The sequence below is a fragment of the Botryllus schlosseri genome, chromosome 4 (assembly GCF_051294905.1).
Source record: "Botryllus schlosseri isolate E-star chromosome 4, Bs_hap1, whole genome shotgun sequence".
Classification (NCBI taxonomy): Eukaryota; Metazoa; Chordata; class Ascidiacea; order Stolidobranchia; family Styelidae; genus Botryllus; species Botryllus schlosseri.
Window position 1 is genome coordinate 19,369,068 of NC_137239.1, and position 20,526 is coordinate 19,389,593.

The window sequence follows — 20,526 nt, forward strand, 5'->3', positions numbered from 1 at the left end:
GTGTACTACATGTTCACTATGTCGCGATGCTACCAATCTTGGTTTACTTTACAGTCTTCCACAGTGGGGAATAATATCAAAACTATAATTGTTGTTGATAGATTGACTCTTAGTGGCAAGAAGCGTGTAATTTCAGTACTAAAAAATCATCTCTCTGTACTAGACTTGAATCATTAGAATTAATACTCGATTCAGATTCGAGTACTCGAATCATTGACCCCAGCCCTTGTGTATGTGGTGTTGGGTGTTTTACATACTCAGCTTGTTCGTTGTCAACGTTCCAGTTGAAAAAGCAATGAAATCTCTATCTGATCCACAGCTGGTGTTGCGCTGCATGACATATCACCAGAATTCGTCTGCGGAAGCTTACGCAGTGCAATTAGCTGGCTCGGCTTGTGTCTATAATCTGACTAATCGTGAATCTGGCTCTCAAATTCCTGTGCCGGTTCTGTCCCAGGTCAGTTACAAATACTTAGTAGTTGGTTTCCTTTTTTTTCTATTTTTTCTACTTAATATACTTCTACTTTTCGGTTTTACCTACTTGCAATCATTACTCAATTGGTACTGTTGTTAGATTACTTCTACTTCTACTTGAACACAGGTGCTTTCGTCACATTACTTTTGATAGGAATATTACCATCTCAATTCTTGCAAAGTCACTTTGTACGGGCAGACAATTCAGATCAGAAAAGTGCTAGAATTCTATGACTTTATAACGTTTAGTGCGTAATTTAACTTCATAGTGTTTTATAGGTCAACATGTTTCATTTTAGGTCCAATAAATAATCGTCCTGAGTAGTTTTAATACCAATCATTTTATTTTTCCACTTGAAATATTCTTGAAATCCTGACTTCTGCTTGAAATTGAGTAGAAATTTATAGCGTTACCGACTACTCTGAGCACCTCTGCTTTGTTCCGCAGGTCGTCACGGCGACTCTGGTGACAATGAATCTGTTCTCTCATAAACGGCAATTGCAAAAAAACTGCCTCATGACACTTTGCAACGAGCGTATTCTGAAGAATGTGGTGAGTTTGCGATTGCAATCGTGGATGCTGCATTATGCCGACTTGAACTAGAACTAGTCACTTCTCAAAATACGCTAATAGAACCAGAACTATACTCGTTTTTCAAAACTCGCAACTAGCACTCGTACTAGAACTACTAACTTTTTACAACTTGCAACTAGTATTAGAACTAGGACTTACTCCCTTTTCAAAATGCGCAACTGAGTAAAACTACTCACTTTTCAAAACTCGCAATTCGAACTAGAACTACTCACTTTTCAAAACTAACAACCAGAACTAGAATAAGAACTACTCGATGTTTAAAACTAAGGCTAGAACTAGAAATACTCACTTTTCAAAACTCGCCACTAAAACTACTCATATTTCAAAAGTCACAACTAGAACTAGAACTATTCACTTTTCAAAACTAGCAACTAAAACTAGAACTACTGGATTTCAAACTACGCAATTAGGACTAGAGCAAATCACTTTTCAAGATTAACAACTAACACTAGAAATAGAACTGCTCACTTCTCAAAACTGTAACTATAGTCACTTTTCAAAAGTCACAACTAGGATAGAATTACTCGCATTTTAAAACTAACAACCAGAACTAGAAGTAAAACGACTAACTTTCAAAACTCGCAACAAATACTAGGACTACTTACTTATCACTAGAAGTAGAACTATTGAAAATAACATTAGAAGAGCTTCTTGGAGGTACAGAACTTCAATATACAATTGAATAGTGTATTCATATTGAAATGAACCCGAATATTTTCGGGTTTCTGATGACGTCATCAGCCGCGGCATGGAGAGGAAATTAACGCAATTCAACGCAGAAAAACGAACAGAGCCCACCGCACGAACAATAAAAGATGTTTATATCCATCTACCTTGGATTGGCCCCATTTCCACCCGCTTTGAAAAACAATTGATTTCTGCTGTCGGTAAATGTTACGATACAGTCAAAACCAATGTGATTTTTACAACAACACAACTGCTCCCTTCAACACGCAAAGACGTGCTTCCTGCACTTCAACAAAGTAATGTAGTGTACGAATATAGGTGCCACTGTGATTGTGGCTACGTGGGAAGAACGTCAAGACGTCTGCAGGACCGCATAAACCAACATGTCCCCAGATTTATCAGAACACGTGCGTCACGCGATGTGAAAAGCTCACCCTTAACTCATCCACTTAAGATTGATGCTGATCGATCAAAGGCAATTAATTCTGCCATCGGCAAACATCTGTTGGATAATCCGATTTGTGCGAATAATTATCGAGACGACCGATTTCGAATCGTAGGTCGAGGCCGTTCACAATTCCATTTGTGTGCCTTGGAATCAACTTTTATCAAAATACACCAACCAAAACTCTGTCAACAAAAGGAGTTCGTGTATCACCTAAAAATAGTACATTGAACGCTCTCTCATTCGAAATTTCATGCTGGTGACGTCATATTTTGTGATACGATTGCTGATATACAATGTTCTTTCCAATTCTCTACTAGTTGCTGACGATTACCCCTGACGAGTGTCAGCCGAAAATATTCGGGTTCATTTCAATATGAATACACTATTTAAAATAACATTAGTTAGTTGACCGTCAAGTAACTAGATCGGTAGTTTTGTACAATTCTGTCATTCTTTTGCAGACGTTTGACTTTTTCAAGGCCGCGCGTCTGGTCATGCAATGTCTGTGTTCCAGTGACGACGAGGCCATGCACAGAATGGCGGTTGCCATCATTTCAATACTGGCGGCCAAGATTTCGACCGAGGAAACCGCCATTTTGGGCTCCAACACAAATATGAAGGTAGTATATGCGTACACCACGGACGGTCAAAGTATTCAGCATTGCTACTCAAGTACAAGTTGGCAAAATCCACTAGAGTTCTTTAAAAAAGTAGAATTTCTCCGTACCGACCGACGATTTCGCCTTCAGGCGCTGCTGCAAATCGTGGATCAGAAGCTGAACGTTGGAGCCTCGGATTTGACGCTCAAATTTGCTCTGAGCGCGCTTTGGAATTTGACAGACGAGAGTTCTTCCACTTGCAGGAACTTCATTCAGAACAACGGGCTGGCGCTGGTCTTGCGCGTTCTGTCTGTGAGTCTGTCCCCATGTCTGCTCTCAACTTGACAATTCTAGTTGTCTAGTTCGAGCGATTAGAGAAAAATACCGGTAATATAATTTGTGAAATGTTTCCATGTTCTCATTTTGATTCAAATCTAATTTCTGCTTTTCCTGGAAAAGCAACAGGAGACCTGTATCGTGCGAAACGATCCAACCATGTTGTATAGACATTTGCCATCCTCGTGCTTATGAGTATAATCTCTGATTAGATATGAACTCAACTTTATTTTTGTAGTATTTCTTTCTGATTTGAAATTGATTTCAGTTTCAAAGTTTTTGCAAAATCTTAATTCTAATATTATTTGGAAAAAATTGTAGCTATATTCCTAAATCTAATCCAATTGGTTAAGGCCGACAATTTTCCAGTTTTCCAAGTATGCTATCAAGGCTCCCCCACGCATTTCCATAAGGTTTGTTCAAACAAACTTTTTAGTTAATTTCACTGAGTATTCGATGGAATTGTTAGGTTGCCTAAAAAAACGATGGACATCAAATTTAACACCATTCCAACCCATAGAAATGAAGGTATCAGACTAGATTTTTGGTTAATAAAAAATGCGACTAAAAAAATGGACTTGGGCTACTAGCTAATTTTCAGCTTTTCTAAATTGAATAGGCATTATACCTACACAGTTTTTTCAAATTAGGTTAGAATTAGAATTATAGCTACACAGGTGTTTCCAAATTAGAGCAGAATTAGAATTAAAGCTACAAAATTTTTTTCGAAATTGGATTCGTAATATAGGTTCAATACAGGTTCTTTAAAAAATATATTCAAATTAGAATGATAGCTAAAAAAGTATTTTTCGAATTAGAGTAGAACTACAATTACTGAATTAGATTAGAATAAGACCACGGACATTTCACTCTAGTGGTTCTAATTAGGCAGCTAGAATTATCTAGTTGTCCAAGTCTGCCCCAGTGCGTAATCTAGGCAATCTAACAATTTCATGGGTCTCCAGTTGAATAATTTTTTTTTAATAAATTTAAAAAAAAATGCACTAAAAACTTCGCTTGTATGAGTTGGAATTGAGCCAAACCTAAGTTACAGCATTCTGGGCAACCTGGCCATTTCATAGGGTTCCAGTGTAATTATTTTAGTAAATTATTTTTACTTTTTTATAAAGGCCTATTAGAAGTGGGCCAAAATTTATGTGCAGCTTTTTTATTGGTAACCTAATGACTTGATTTGGTTCCTTCGAAAAAAAATCATTTTTTCCATTAAATCCAAAATTTTTCACTGTGATAACTTCACTTGTATGGGCTGTAATTGAACCAAATTTGATGTACAATATTTTAAGGCACGCAGCGAAATTTTATAAGAAAAGTTTGTTTTAATTACCCTAACGTCCGTACCGTTACAGATACACTACGACAATCCATGCGTCCAAACAAGAATCCTGGGGCTGCTGGTGGGTGATTTTCTTTCCATTTTATGAAAAGTTTCCCAAGTTTTTCCAAATTTTTATTCGCAAATTTGTTTTCATTTGTTTCACAACTTTATCGAATTTCTTGTATTTTGCGCAGAACAATCTGGCAGAGGTTGCCGAGCTCCGACCTTACCTCCTTCTCCTCCACAACAAGACGTCGCTCATTCAGAACGTCCGGACTTTGCTCGCTTCCGAACATATTGAGGTTTCTTTGTTTGGTTTTTCAACTTTTTTCCCGATCTTCTGACTTCACAGCCAGATAATTTCTGGCTTTCCTGAAAATTCTGCAGGTTAACTGTATCGTACAAAAACGAACCAAGCATGCTGTACAGACATTTGAAGAATGGACTTAGACTTGGCATGACCTGAACTTTATTTTGTTGTATTCCTAATTCACAATTTGATTCAATTTTGTTATTGCGAACTTGGTACTATTAATTAAAATCCAAGTTGGAAAAATTGTGGCTATAATTTAATTGTGAATAATTTGGAAAAACTATGTAGCTATCATTCTAAACATAAAATAATTTGGAAAAACTGCGTAGCTATCATTCGAATTCTGATCAAATTTGAAAAAAAGACTGCGTGTAGCAATCACGCATATAATTTAATTTTAAAAAAAACAGTGTAGCTATCATTTTACGGTAATTGTTATCTATTTTGAAAAAAAGCTGTGTAGCTATCATTCGAATTCTAATCAAATTTGGAAAAAGACTGTGTAGTCATCACTGAATTCTACTCTAATTTTGAAAGAAACAGTGTAGCCATCATTGAATTCTAATCGAATTTGGAAAAAAGGTGAGGTCATTGTTTGATTCAAATTTAATTTGAAAAAAGAAGCTGTGTAGCTATCATTATAATTGCAATCTATTTTTAAAAAAGAAGCTGTGTAGCTATCATTCGAATTCTAATCAAATTTGGAAAAAAAAACTGTGCAGTCATCATTGAATTCTACTATAATTTTAAAAAAAACTGTAGCTACCATTCGCATTCTAATCAAATTTAAAAAAAAACTGTGTAGCCATCATTGAATTCTAATCTAATTTGAAGAATAAAAACAGTGTGACTATCATTTTAATTGTAATATATTTTGAAGAACAAAACTGTGTATAGCTATCATTCGAATTCCAATAAAATTTGGAAAAACTGCAGCTATCATTCTAAACCTATTCTAATTTGGTTATAAAAACAGTGTAGCTTGAATTCTAATTCTAATCTATTTGGAAAATACTGGAATTTTTCCAATGGTCCATCTCTGATTGCAATATCGTTTCAGGTGTGTTACTTTGCGGCAGGAGTCATTTCTCACTTGGCCATGCTGGATGACGCGGAATGGGACTCGCGACTCAATTGCAGCGGAATGAGAAAAGCATGTCTCGAGGACGTGGTGAGAAAAGTAGTCAAAGTAGTTGCTACCCTAGTAGAAGTACAAGTAACGCTGAAACGTTACAAGCAGAAATTGCGATTTCCAATACACCGGATGCCAAAAACTAGTTCAGGTGGAAAAACGACTTGTTACGTCTGAAAAGTACCCAGGGCTAGGGAATTACATTTGTGACCTAAAAATTGAAAATCTGGACATTTTTGACAAATCTTTGACTCGTGAAGGACTCGCACAAATTACGAGCAAGAGGTTGCTTAGATCTAAAAAATGAAACTAGTTACTTTAGTATTTGGTAGATCATAGTTTTCTAGCTCCGTCTCAAGTCGCTTTCTACTTTTAAAAATCAAAATTGTAAAAACTAAGTGGTTTTGTCTAAAATAATGTCAATTAAAAGTTAAAGTGATCAAAAACATAACCACTCGAGTAAGGAGTTGACAAAACATGTTGAGTACACTGTATAGGTAGAAAGAGCGATTTTGAAGGGAAAAGTAAATACTTCCGCCTTGTTTTGCTAGTAGAAATGAAAAGAGTTTAAAAAGTAGGGAAAACCTACTTGCGCTTTCGGAAAGATAGAAATATTTTGTTACTGACCCTTTTTTCATGTTCTAGTTCTCTTGTGTGCTGTCGTGGAAGCCACCCGATGGAGAAATGGTAGCTTATCGGACTTTGAAACCTTTTTTCCCGTTATTGAGACGCCACGACATCCCGGCCGTACAGTTGTGGGCCGCCTGGGCCATGCGTCACGTCTGTCTGAAGAATGGTTGGTGTTTCGTGAGTTTTGTTGGTGCTGGGCGCTCATCGATCATTAATTATAATGAGTCGAGCCGTGAGAGATGATTTTTCGAGTACTGAAATGATACGCTCCTTGCCACTAGGAGTTTGTTTATCAACGAGAGTTATTGTTTCAATACTATTTTCCATTGTGAAAGCCTTGAAACCCTGATTGACCGTGTAGTTATAGTACAAAGATGCGCACTAAGGTTGTTCAAAATTTGGAAAATGTTTGGAATTCTGCGTGTCCATCGCTTATTCTGTAGATTATTGTTGAAAAACAATAATGGGCTTGGAAGAAGCTCGCAGGAAAGCCGGTAATATTTGTCTAAATGTGTTTCAAAGTAGCCGTCGGCGAGTGGGCGGGGAATCGATGAAGTGGGCGGGCAAAGAGAAGCCATTAATCCTGATTGGTTGAAGCCGGTAATAATAAGCTAATGATTGGCTGAAAGACCGACTTTGTGAACACTGCTGGTAATGATTTTTGCGTACCCAATCAAGAACCGTGGTTTCGTGATTGCCCGCCTCTGCTGTCGGTTGCCCGCCCACTCTTCAACAACGACTTTCAAACGCATTTAGACAAATGTTATCGGCTCTCCTGCGAGCTTCTTTCAAGCCCATTATTGTTTTTTAACAATAATCTACAGAATAAGCGATGGACACGCATAATTCCAAACATTTTCCAAATTTTGAACAACCCTAATGCGCACGGCAGACTTATACAACTGGAAAATTTTCAGTTATTCAAAATTAGAATAAAATTAGAATGGTAGGACACGTTGTTTTCAAAATTAGATTAGAATTATAGCTACACAGGTTTTCCAACTTGGCTTAGAATTAAAATGCAACACAACTTTTTTCCAAATTAGATTGCAATTAAAACGACAGCTGAGGTTTTCAAAATTAGATTGGAATTGGAATTACTGGGTTTGCAAAAACTTGGAAATTCAATAGAGTTCACTTCATATCAACTCAGAGTTGATTGTCATAAGCACGGGAATGGCAAATCCAAATATCTGTATACACCGACCTCACAGTTCCCTTGTAGTATTTCAGGAAAACCAGAAATTAGATTAGAATTAGCATGAGAGCATAGAAACATTTCACAAATTAGATTCGAATTCGAATTACAGAATAGAAAGATTTCGCAAAGTAGATTAGAATTAGATTACCGGATTTCCGCTCCAATTAGTATAATTCGACAACTGGAATTATCTAGTTGTCCAAGTATGACGAAAGGGGGAATTCCATTTCCGCGAAGTTGTGATCAACACAGTATTGTCACAAAGTGCAATGAAATAGGAATGGTGGAAAAATACCAAATAAATCTTTAATGTGATGTAGTACTGATGTTACATTCTTTGTACTCCCATATTTAAACTTTCCACAAGTGATACTCGAAGCCTAATACCCTCTTCAGAATCAATCAGGCACACGATTTTGTCCAGCCCGAGTTCTGTCGCCATTTGCAAATATCAAATGTGATCTGCAGGTGAGAAGTATCGGGAAATGCTGTTGAGAGAGAAAGGAGTCGAATGTCTGCAAGAAATCTGCAGAGAACCAATGTTGGACGAAAATGTTGCGAAACTCGTGCGTCTGACATTGGACTTTATCAACGATTAGACTCGGTGAGACCGAACTCAATTTGATACGTGTGCAAACTGAAATTTCTGAATATAGCTCACTTTTTAACACAACCTTCCAATCTAGTTTTTGCCGGTCAACTAACGAATGCTTTTATGAGTAGGCTACTTCAAGTTCTAGTTGGGGAATTTGTAAAGTGAGCAGTTCTAGTTCAAATTGGGACTTTTGAAGTCAGTAGTTCTAGATCTAGTTCTGGAAAGTCAGTAGGTCTAGTTCCAGTTGCTGCTTTTGAAAAGTGGGTAGCTGTAGTTCTAGTTCAGACTTTTGAAAAATTATTAGTTCTAGTTCAAGTTGTAAGTTTTGAGAAGTGAGTAGTTCTAGTAACTAGTTCTAGTTGTAGAATTTGAAAAAGGAGTAGTTGGGATTATCAAAATGTAGTGTTTTGTACAATTCTAACTCATCGGTTCGAAACACATGCGGCCAACGTAGTCATCGTTGGTAGAAGTAGCATGGTGAATTTATAGGCCTATACAAGTAAAAGACTAATGAATTCATTTCATGACTTATGGAAACTAAATTTTGGCTTGCTTTGTCATTCATTATTTCAAAACACTGGAGGCGGTCAAAGTAGTAGTCGCTGTTAGAAGTAGAAGTAATATCGTGAATTTCTGTACAAAAGTGCGCATGTAGCCTACAAGTAACGAATTCATTTGGTTTGGTTGTAACCCAGCAAACACTAGATATCTTTTGAACCTGTCAGGATATCTTTTTCTTGTCCGCTCATGTTCAAATCATATCTTGTGCATACCTTGTGCTGTAGTACAAATTAAATATATCTTTTTCTTGTCCAGTCATGTTCAAATCATATCTTGTGCATACCTTGTGCTGAAGCACAACTTAAATATATCTTTTTCCTGTTCAGTCATGTCCAAATCATATCTTGTGCATACCTTGTGCTAAAGCACAACTTGAATATATCTTTTTATCGTGCATACCTTGTGCTGAAGCACAACTTTTCTTGGCTAAATTTTGTCTAATGCTGAAAATATATTTGTGAGGAATATCAAATTCGATTATTGCTTCCTATTACGGTAGAGTGGCGTTTATAAATGTACAGTAGATTATAATGAATTTTTACTCTTATAGGGCGATTTAGTCACCTATAGTGTCACTACCGAATGTTCCACCTGGTGCCACGCTGTTTCTTGCGATTTTGTAGGCTAAACTTCAATATCATATTAGCCCGGCTCTAGGTAGCAATTTGAAAGTCCGAAAAATCCGGCTGAAGAATCTCCAGTTCTGCGTCCAAAAAACTTCTGCCAAAATCATGATATAGTATTTAAGATTATCTTGCTGAAATCCGACTGTCGAAACAAATTCAGAATCCGCATCCAGTCCGGCTGTACTGTAACGCTGAAATCCTGCTACGACTCCGGCTCCTGATCCGGATTGTAAACGAGAGGCCATTTCTCCCACGCGAACAAAAGTCTCGGCGCGAAATATATTTCTGGCAGATAAAGCGCTCTCGTAATGGCGGCTTACAGCTACAGTTGAATGTTTGGTTTAGTTGCGTTCTGGAATTAATCGTGGTATTTTGAGGCTCAACTAACCATATTCCTTCAGAGGATTACTGAAAACTGAACTGTACATGGTAATTTATATATGCTTAATATGAAACATAGGTATATGGTGTTGGTATAATGTCACAAAGTATATAGAACTTGGTTTGCACTTTTGCGAATATCATAAGCTTGTGACAGTACTGGATTATATAATATCATCAGATGGTGGTCACTCAAATCATCCATTGTGATTGAATGTTTTTGTACTTTTGTTTATAATAGTGTAGTGTGGCGCTTGTGGGCTCAGCCAAGACTTGGTATAGTTCTCAGATATATAATATGACAGTGGAAGCACAGACGAAAGCAAAGAATGCCACTAATGAGGCGAAAAACAAGAAGCCACGAAAACATGACTAGGGCAATTGGTCTCTGTGGAAAATCTGGATCGAATGCTCATCCAGTAAGTATAAACTCATAATTTGTGAAGGTTTGCCTATACCAAGTATCATTGCAGACTCGTACAGACTGCTTATTTAGTTAGTTGACGGACAACTAACGAACGGTTTTTTCAGTACCGCAGTTCTAGTTCTAGATGCACATTTGGAAAAATACTACCGTAATAGTTTCCAAACAACTAGAGAGCGCCTGTCGTTAGTTGCGAGTTTTAAATTTGAGTAATTCTATAGTTGCGCTTACTAAAAATCCAGTAGTTTTTACAAATCTGGGACCTTGCCAACTATATTATTCATCTGTATTAGATGTATGGGAGAAGGCTTATAGTGACATGAAGGAAGTTGTGGACAATAGTAGCTTGCCCCCCTCTTCATTGTCTGAAGATGAAGAACGACAACAGTCTAAACAAAGACGTCAACCGCCCAAAAAATTTTAGAATAATTCTGTTTCAAATGATGATCAAGGTATCGGTATATACTCCTGTTATTCTGCCTAATATGTTGTACACAGAATATTCATATATAAATTTTCATACTTTGTAGATGATGCGTTTCCTTCAAAGAAGAAAAGTAATCCAAGTATTCAGACACAAGGCATGCTAATACCAATTCTAAGAATGCGGCCATCTCCTGATTCTGGCAATAAAAGTGTGACAAGCAAGGGTGCTGTTTTCAATGATGCTTGCAATGCAAGTTTGCCATCATGCGGAGAGTGTTCAAGAACAGCATGATTCCAACATTGAATGTAGCGGCCAGTTGCAGGGAACTAACCCATGCAGTAAGCTCCTATAACACTTTGATTCATTCTCGAATTTGAGTTATAGCGTCGTTCTGTTTTCTAGACGCTCCTTCATTTGTAAGCAATGTTGAACTTGAAAATTCTGACTGTCAACAACGAGGCCTAGATCACAAAGTAATGGTAAGATTATCACGTGAGTAACTCCATGTCGAGTTCACCAGAAAAACGGAAAAATGTAACCAATTTTTCAGTTTTTCATGAAAATTGGCATGCATAGAAAACTTCATTTTCTGATTTCAGAAGAACAAATTTCATCAAAATCGGTCAACTAGAATCGAAGATATGGCCGTTCAAAAATTGCTGTTTTTGTAATCGCTTAAGCGGAAAAAATGTATAAAATTTATACATGTAATTTGAATTTGCCATATTTACGTCAAATTAAGGGTAGTGCAGGTGATAATTTCATACTTGGCCATTCACATCCTACTTCATTCTCTTACCCGTTTTTTGGCACATGGGGTTGCATAGTTTGACCTGTGACCCCATGATTTTGTTTGTACCTCCAGAAATCACTCACGCGTGACGGCATTTTCAATTTCAAATATCTCTTGCTGACCAGGTGGTATCACCAAGTGTGAGGTGTCGTTGGAAAGCTCTTGTAAAGGACTTTTGAAATCAACAATAATATTAGTGGGAAATTAATCGAAACATTTAAAAAATTCGTTGTGAAACAAAACAGTCTTGAAAAAATTGTTGAGTTTTTGAAAATTGTTGCAATTTTACTTAACATAACAGGTGTCATTCTTATATTTGTAGCATGAATATTCGTACCTCAAACTTGGTGTTACCACCTGGTCAGCAAGAGATATTTGCAATTGAAAATGCCGTCACGCGTGAGTGATTTCTGTAGGTCCGAACAAAATCATGGGGTCACAGGTCAAGCTATGCAACCTCAGGTGTCGAGCAAGGGGTATAAGTATGAAGTAGGGTGTAAATGACCAAGTTTGAAAGTATCACCCTCAACACCCGTAATTCGACCAAAATATGGCAAATTTAAATGACATGTCTAAATCTTTAGCATTTTTTCCGCTTGAGCGATTACAAAAACAGCAATTTTTGGAGGGTCATATCTTCTATTCTATTTGACCGATTTTGATAATATCTACTTTTCTCAAATCAGAAAATAAAGTTCTGTAAGCATACCAATTTCCATAAAATTCCGAGGTAGTGGTTACAGTGGCCAGGAGAACTGACACGGATTGACTCACATATGATTAATCCAGCTTTCTTATATTCAAATAATTTTTAGCTGCTCCGTGCACACCATCAACTCCAACATCTGCATACAGTGACCACTCAATTTCTTTGATGCGTAAAGACATCAAAGAATTGAAGTTAAAGATGAACCAGATGATGGATCTCAGTAAAGGTCACATCATCACCGATTCAAAAAAACACAGTACCACAACCCCAATCTAGCTGGAAGATCTTATTGAAGACCCCTGTCAAACCTTATCTCATCTGGAACAACTGGAAAAGAACTTGATTAACTGCGATTGCAAGAAGTCTGAACTGGTATGATTTTGTTGATTAGAGCAAACTTTGCCGGACTATCTAACTCAGACCTGGCCAAAGTGCGGCCCGCAAACCATTCTGAGCGGCCCGCGTGTCCATTTCTCGAAATTCAAAACACAAAACCTACTTTTGAAAATTAAACCGTAAGCTTATACACTGGGCCGGAACGGAAATATACCGCGGTTACGCAGCCTACGTCCCTCGCAAGCTCGCATGCGCAATCCATGTTCAACATAAAGCCAATGTAGCAAAGTATGTCGTAACAATTAAAATCACAATAAGTCACTCTTTTCATTTAGTTTAAACCTTCTTTGTTGCCATTGTCACATTACGCAGATTCAAGTCGAGTCATTTTCAACTCGCCACCGAGTCAAGTCCAGGTCATCGGTCAGAGAGTCGAGTCCGAGTCATGGTATTATGACTCGAGTCCAAGTCAATGTGTTGACTGCTCAGTTTCCAGCTAAAATCTTGTTAAACTCACCTTTTATAACTCTGTCTGGCGATATTGAATGGTTCGCATTTATAATATAGTAGTTTTCCTCACTTTTAGCAGTTTCTGATCGCATTTTCAAGTACTACTACAAATAGACAAAATCCCAATAGGGAGGTTACTTTAATATTCTTCGAAATTACGATGAAATATCGGTCCTGGCCGTCTTTGTCCCGAGTCATATGACTTGGTTCGTTCGAGTCATGCACAATGACTCGAGTCCAAGTTGCGTCAATACACAGATTGACACGAGTCGAGTCATTTCCGTATTTAGAGACTTGTACAAACTAACCATTTAGTTAGTTGAAAGTCAACCAACTAACGGTTTCTTGGGTAGTTGTAGTTCTAGTTGCGGATTTTCAAAATTGAGTAGTTCCAATTCTAGTCGCACATTTGAAAAAATACTAGTTGCCGAACATCTAGTAAACATGTGTCGTCGTTTTGGGCGAATTGAGATGCCGGTGTTCTATTGAATGATATATGTACTGTACAGTCATAGGCGACGAGTTGCGGGGTGCTGGGGCGTCGCGTTGCCTTGTGCACTGATGAATCTCGCTATTTGGCAACACGCCTCTTCCTAATTAGCTTCGCGCAACACTGAAAATACGACTTATTGATTTGCGACTGAATATTAGCATCAGTACGGTCATTTCAAAAGGACGTTGATCAGCGCGCCTACGGTATTTAGTTGTTCGACGCGTTGATATGCGATGGTTTTTATTTATTCACGACAGATCAGGGAGTCGCTAATTAACACCACTTCCGGACTCGTCAAACTGATAATGCGCATATAATCGTCAGCACGAGAAGATTGTATAATCGTCATTTACGGATGTACTTAACCATAATGAATTGATGCTATATTAGTGAATTCGAAAAATATCGAAACCCCGCGCTATTATTTTAAAACCCCTTACTGATTTTTCGGCTGGCTGATTTTCGGGATGCCAGGGCCGGCATGAACAGAATAAAATTTATATTTACGTGATTATTATATCAGCAGCTTTCCATTGACACACGTTTTATCGGATTTTGCACTCGAAAAGCCGGTCAAAATGGCCATAAAGTTGCCTTTGTTCCAATGGAAAGTATGACGTAGCCTAACCCAAATGCAGTGTCCACACCATATAGGACACTATGGTAACATTGTTTGTGCTGGGCAAAATTGAGTACCTGAAATTTAATAATAAACTGAACTGGTCTAGTGATTTTTCATTCTGGCACACACCACTATGTATTGTATTTTGTATTACAGGTATCTGCTTTGAATGGACTTCGGGGTGAACAATTGGCCTCAACGGTCAGAAATATGACAAGCATAGCTGCAAAGGTTCAGTCTGAAAGGTCAAAGAAGCAAAAATGGACAAAAAAAAAGTTTTCAAAATTTTACTCTTGACAAGACTACTAAACGTAAGTTGTAACTAATATTACAATCGCGATTACAAAACCCTCAATAACAATGTCTTCGAGAGCATTTTTACAGAGTTAGGGTATTTTGATTTCCCTTGTGAAATATCATTGCAGCTAAATTGCAAATTGTTGCTGACCACACGGACTTGTAAGCCCTCGTTTGAAGTCATCTTCTACTGAGATTGCCGACATGGCGAAATCACAAACAAGTGCGTTGATTGCGCAACTCCGTGCTGAGTCTGAAATGTTTTGAAATACCAATTTTGACATTATGTGGTGATCACATTCGAGAGAGATTGTTACCGCTGTCGGAGATTCCAATTTGCCGCATTGTTTTGTAATGCCGCCCCTGATCTACTTATATTCTCTTTGAAGGAGCATGCAAAGTGACTCATCCTACGGCCGAGAGTCGAACAATTACAAGTAAAGTGGGACGATTTCTAACTGTTATTGGAGCTTGCAAGGTAATTTTGTTTATGAATCTGACGTCTGTGTGACAGCTGCGTTCTTTATCATATTATTTGACAGTAAATGAATCGTTGCTACTTCCAGGGCCGCTACCATTCATATTCAGAACACTATACCTGTGGTTCCCAAACTGTGACGTAATGTAATTAAAAAAAAAATTCTAGTAATTATTTAATTTTGTCAAGATTGTCGGCCCAGCTTGCATAAATTTTTGATCCTCTCGTAACACTTTCTAAGATTTAGCGGTGGAACCAATGTCTCCAAAACTTTTGTGCGAATAATCGATCACTCAATTTCAAACTCCTTTCAATTCACATTTCTACACGGGAAGCAAGTTTATCCTCAACTGGTCGCATTTGTACCGCGTGGAGAGCTCAGCGCCTGGCTTAGCTTCTATATGTTGGAATTGAGCCAAATTTGGCGCGCAGAGTTTAATCGATAATCAAGTCGAAGTAGATGGTAAAGTTTGACTTGGCTGTCACACACCACCAAGGTCGTCGTGATTTACAAAAGACGGTTCAGTATCCTTGGATGAATGCCATGTTGGGATCAATTCACTACCTTCGAGTCACGAGCCATTGCACATTTTGACTCGAGTCGAGTCAAGTCGCTCGTTTTTGGAGGTGACTCGAGTCAAGTCAAGTCAAATTGAATTTTCGAAGTATGAGTGGTGATGCAAAGTCATTACATTTTGCTAACTGGTGATGGACAGATTAATTGGCCATTTATCTTGAATCAAATAGCGAATATAAAGTTAAATATACATGCAAAAAGGTGTTGCATCGCGCGCACACACGTAGAACTGCTAATAAAATACGCGAGTAACTGTCCACATGCAACAGTCTGGTTTTAATGCCAATATAGAGGATCGAATATGAAGCCTCGAGAAGTTGAACAAATTTATTTGCTACAACAGGCACTATCCATCTACACATCCGTGAGAATATTAAGGCATAAACTAAATTCGTTCGATTTAAATCATATAAGAGTGTTGGTAAAGGTGAGCGCTGTGCAATGTAGGCACTGAACCGTCTAAGAAACAAAGATATGTTGCTATTAGATTAATCTACAACTACTACTACAACGTAAGCAGTGAACGTTTAGTTATTGGTCGATTTATTTGTGATGTAATAATGGAGCGTCAGTGATTCGTACAATCAGTGAATGACTGATTGCTCTCACAAGTGACACCGACGTAACGCGGACAACCCGAACATAGATAAGATAGGATGATTTAATTGACACTGTTTACTTGATGACTTGAAATTGACTTGTGAATTTTGCTCCGAGTCATGAGTCAATCCTCATTTCTGAAGCGCCGAGTCAAGTCAAGTCATTTTTACAAAGTGGACTTGAGTCATCCCAACACTGGATGAATGTGACTTCACATGACCGTCCCACGGTACTCGCACCCAAACACATAAATTACTTTTGCACTACTGCTATAATCAATGAAAGTAATCAATTCATTTATGTTATAGGATGTCAATAAAGGAGAAAACAGGAGCAAGACTGTTATCGAGGAGGCTGAAGATTCCGATACCGATAACATGGACTATTGCTAATGCAGAAATATTTGCTGAAGTCATTGCAAAGTTCTGTATCAAGGCCCAATTCTTGCTTGTGTATTTTCTTCATCCGAGTTTTTTTGGCGTGTTTTGTACTGATTTCATACAGAACAGAAAGCCATATAAATGATTTTAAAAATTGGCGATTAGTTTTCATTCTGAATCAAGGCCTACCTCTTGGTGTCTACTTCTTGTTAACGTATGCTGTGTGTTGTCTGGACTGTTATTTTACCTTCATTCTTCATCCATTTTTATTGCAATTTTCCGTCAATGTCTAGTCCAGTGCATTTTTTGTATTTTGAACTGGTATAATATAGAACAAAAAGCCATACATGATTTGTAAAACTGACGATTCGTATTCGTTCATATGTGAAGTGCAGCATATAGCAGGTTTAGCCAACCAGGGTTCAGGGTCACACAGGGTCGAGCTGTACAAAAAATATATTATTGGATATCGTTGAGGATGTTTATCAGGATATCTTTGAGGATGGTTATCAGGATATCTTTGAGGATGTTTATCAGGATATCTTTGAGGATGTTTATCAGGATATCTTTGAGGATGTCCATCAGGATATCTTTGAGGATGTCCTACAGGACATCTTATATATATCCATTTCTGTCGACAAATGTATATATTTTGCACATAATTGAAGGACATCTTTTGAACTCATAGAAGATGTTTAAAAAATATCTTTAATAAGTTTTGTGTTTGCTGGGAACACAGAGAAGTACACTATGATAATTTCTAACGATATGCACGTATCATTCCAGAGTCTACTGATCCTGTTTCGGCAGACAGAGTTCAAAATGAAATGCTGGCGTTCTGCTGTGTGGTCAATAACTCATTTGTATCTGCTTGATGTGTTTTATCAGCGTTCCTATTTATTGTTGGGAACATATTTTATATTCACATTAAAATTACTGGCAAGTATCGCATGTGACTGGATGACCATTTGCATCGGTCTGTGTAGATTTTGACGGTGTTGTATACCGAGATGAGCATTGAACAATGATATATATATGTAGCCTAGGCCTATGTATATATATCATTGGAGATGAGCGACAGGCACTCGAATTGTATATATTGACGACGACATCTAACGCTGTAGCAAGTTTCAAGATTACTACTACAACTGATTTGGGTTGTAATTTCGTTATCAATATCGAGTATTTATGACTGTGATATGCCATCTAACCTACGGTAAATTGTTGCGATTGACCAAAACTGCCAACAATCGAAAACGGAAATGTCGTGCCTTAGTCACATTCGATACTGTAAGGCTTTCTAAGTCTTCACCACCCGTCCATGCTATCCCGGTAATGCTGAGCGCCAAGCGGGGGAGTCATGGATAGCAGTGTTATAATCAGGTCTTCAGTCTGAGCCAATGATATATATACATATGTACAGTGGCGGCTCGTCCTATAGGGCAACTGGGGCATTGCCCCACCTAAAATTCTGTTCAATAACAATTTAACCATTTATAGACGCACAGCAATCAATATGTACCGAGATCACAGCGAAACCCGCGTTCTTGTGCTTTCGCTTGCAAACGCCCATACATAGCGAAGTCTCTGCGAAAATCGAATTCTCTTCTGTGTTTTCGCTTTGTGAATGCCTAGCCGGGGCTTGCCCCGGTAGCGCTCATAACAAGCTTTCACTATCTATTCTCTCAAAGCCGCGCACAATAAAGAAACGGTGATTTACTCTCTCCTATTCGTAAAATGGCCGAGCAACCGGGGCAAATATGCTTGCTCGCCCCGAAGGTGTGATGTAACAATCGTATCTATATCTATATCTGAACTCGGTTACCGTAATATGCGTTGAGTCGACCTTTGCTGGAATAGGTCGATTTTGACGGTGTTTCGCACCATGATATTTCTTGAAACTTGGTATGATATGTCGTGAAGGTAGTATTTAACACTGCTCCAAGTTTCAGGCTTGCTACTTAAAGATAATGGTAGTAATTCCGTTTCCGAAGTTCAGTGTGTGCTGATCTATCATGTACATAGTAAAGCAAACAGATTTTACTCAAAAGCCGGTATTGGTCTCCATTGATTTTGACGATGTTCTATACCGAGATCGGTCATGACATTTGGCACGATAAGTGTTAGTATCGACCGCTGTAACAAGTTTTAAGTTTGTCACTGAACTATGTGGGTGGTAATTTCGTTTCCAAAGTCGAGTAAGAGCTGACTCTTCATTTATCGCCAACAAATTTACGCAAAAGCCGTTATTGGTCTCTATTGATTTCAACGATGTTCCATACCTAGATCTGTCATGAGCTTTCGCACGGTATGTCTGGATTTTAGTATCGAACACGGTGCCAAGTCTTAAAGTTGACACTCAATGATTGAGGCAGTTATTTCGTTTTCGAGGTCGAGTATGGTAGAGATGCGCGCTGATCTGATACTTAGCCTACCTACGTCATTGCGGATCTCACGCAATAGCCGGTGTCGGTCTGTGCTAATCTATAGTCTGCGTTCCATAACGAGATCGGTGATGATATTTCCAATGGTATATCTCGATGATCGCATGAAACAGCTGACCAAGATTCTCGGTTTGCATTCAAATATTCACATAATTTTATGTTCGCCAATGTCCATTTCACTGTGAAATTGTGGCCTTCAAACCATTTGCTTACAATCCCCTGTCAAATGCGATAGCTATTTCATTTTCGATGTCGGCTAACAGCTGATCATTCGATCAGCCTATTCCTCGGTCTATTTTACTCAAAGTTCGGTGTTCGTCTGTTTGTATTGATTTTGACAGTGTACCATACCGGAATGGGTTGTGAGATTGCGTATGCTACTTCTCGATGATTTCTTGTAATAGTATACTAAGTTACGGCTTTTATTCATGTATTTATTGATTAGTATATTTTCCAACGGCGATTTCGCAGCAGACTTATAGACTGTAAGCCGTATGTGTTGTGTCACAGTCTCCAGTTTCAAGGCCAAAATGTCCTATGATGTTCCGAGACCGAAGTTCCGAGGCTGCTGTCCTTAGTTCTTCAAAGACCATTCAAATTGATGTTCTGGATTCAATATGACAGGCCCAATCTATGAGATAACAATTGCGTATGTGTCCGAACTCGTTGACCATTCCAGTTAGGCTTACGCAATCTCTCGAGTTCTAGTCATTGGAATGAGTCAGGTCAAGTCAAGTGCGAACATGAATCGTATTGAATCTTTGCTCCGTACGTAGTTTACGCAGTTGTCTTTAGAGCGAAAATGAGAGGTCTAGAAGTTGTCCAGTCTATTGATCCAATCGTACGCCGGGTGCCTACGTTTTGGTTGCCTATTATCACCTGGTCGTAACCAGAGATGGCCACAGTCCGGTTCAGGAGCCGGAGAAGGATTTCAATGTTTTTTTACCTGGCCGGACTGGATCCGGATTTTGAATTTGGGGTGACGGTCGGATTTTAGCCGGATTTTTTTGCTGTGATATGAATAATTAGCATTGTTCTGGCAGGATTTTTTCGGATTCCGAACTGGACATTCACCAGCCGGATTTCTTTGGACTATGAATTTCCAATTGCCAGCCGGATCCGGATAGATTCGGATCCCGAAATTTTGGAATCCGCCCATCTCTGGTCGTAACCACCAGCTCAGTGGTCGTAACACACCAGGATCGTGTACGAAACACTTTCGGACGGGCTTAGAAAAATTAGGGTCTATCGATTTGCGTAATCTATAACTATATACCATGAAATCATAACGCATGCTACTAAGGATGACCTGATACTTGATTCGTGGCATAGGGACGATTCTTAGTTCACGTACATTTTGTAAAATAATCCTTTGTTAAAAAATAAATGAATAAAACATTTGTTACCACACTTCAAGTCACGGCTCACCGGTAAACCTCTCGCGGCACCTACGTTAAAATCACTGTTGTCGGGAAATTCATGTGAGCATCATAAAGTTACTTTTTTACGTTGGAAAACGCCA

At 38.3% G+C, this 20,526-nt stretch overlaps 1 protein-coding gene and 1 long non-coding RNA gene across 2 annotated transcripts in view; both read left to right on the forward strand.

Moving 5' to 3' along the window:
* Positions 1–17,511, forward strand: part of LOC145437261 (protein zyg-11 homolog) — a 29,846-nt gene extending 12,335 nt beyond the window's left edge. The window contains exons 6-15 of the mRNA XM_080314456.1: positions 320–457; positions 923–1,027; positions 2,666–2,824; positions 2,954–3,115; positions 4,507–4,554; positions 4,670–4,777; positions 5,849–5,959; positions 6,566–6,716; positions 8,220–8,355; positions 17,347–17,511. Of these exons, the coding sequence (XP_080170582.1) occupies positions 320–457; positions 923–1,027; positions 2,666–2,824; positions 2,954–3,115; positions 4,507–4,554; positions 4,670–4,777; positions 5,849–5,959; positions 6,566–6,716; positions 8,220–8,350 (1,113 nt within the window). The 3' untranslated portion in view covers positions 8,351–8,355; positions 17,347–17,511. The remainder of the gene's footprint in view (positions 1–319; positions 458–922; positions 1,028–2,665; positions 2,825–2,953; positions 3,116–4,506; positions 4,555–4,669; positions 4,778–5,848; positions 5,960–6,565; positions 6,717–8,219; positions 8,356–17,346) is intronic.
* On the forward strand, positions 10,102–16,924 carry LOC145437271 (uncharacterized). The gene is made up of 7 exons (XR_013914630.1): positions 10,102–10,333; positions 10,869–11,103; positions 11,168–11,244; positions 12,374–12,639; positions 14,385–14,539; positions 14,915–15,003; positions 16,489–16,924. It is a non-coding gene; the product is annotated as an uncharacterized LOC145437271 (long non-coding RNA).
* Positions 17,512–20,526: the final 3,015 nt, after the last annotated feature.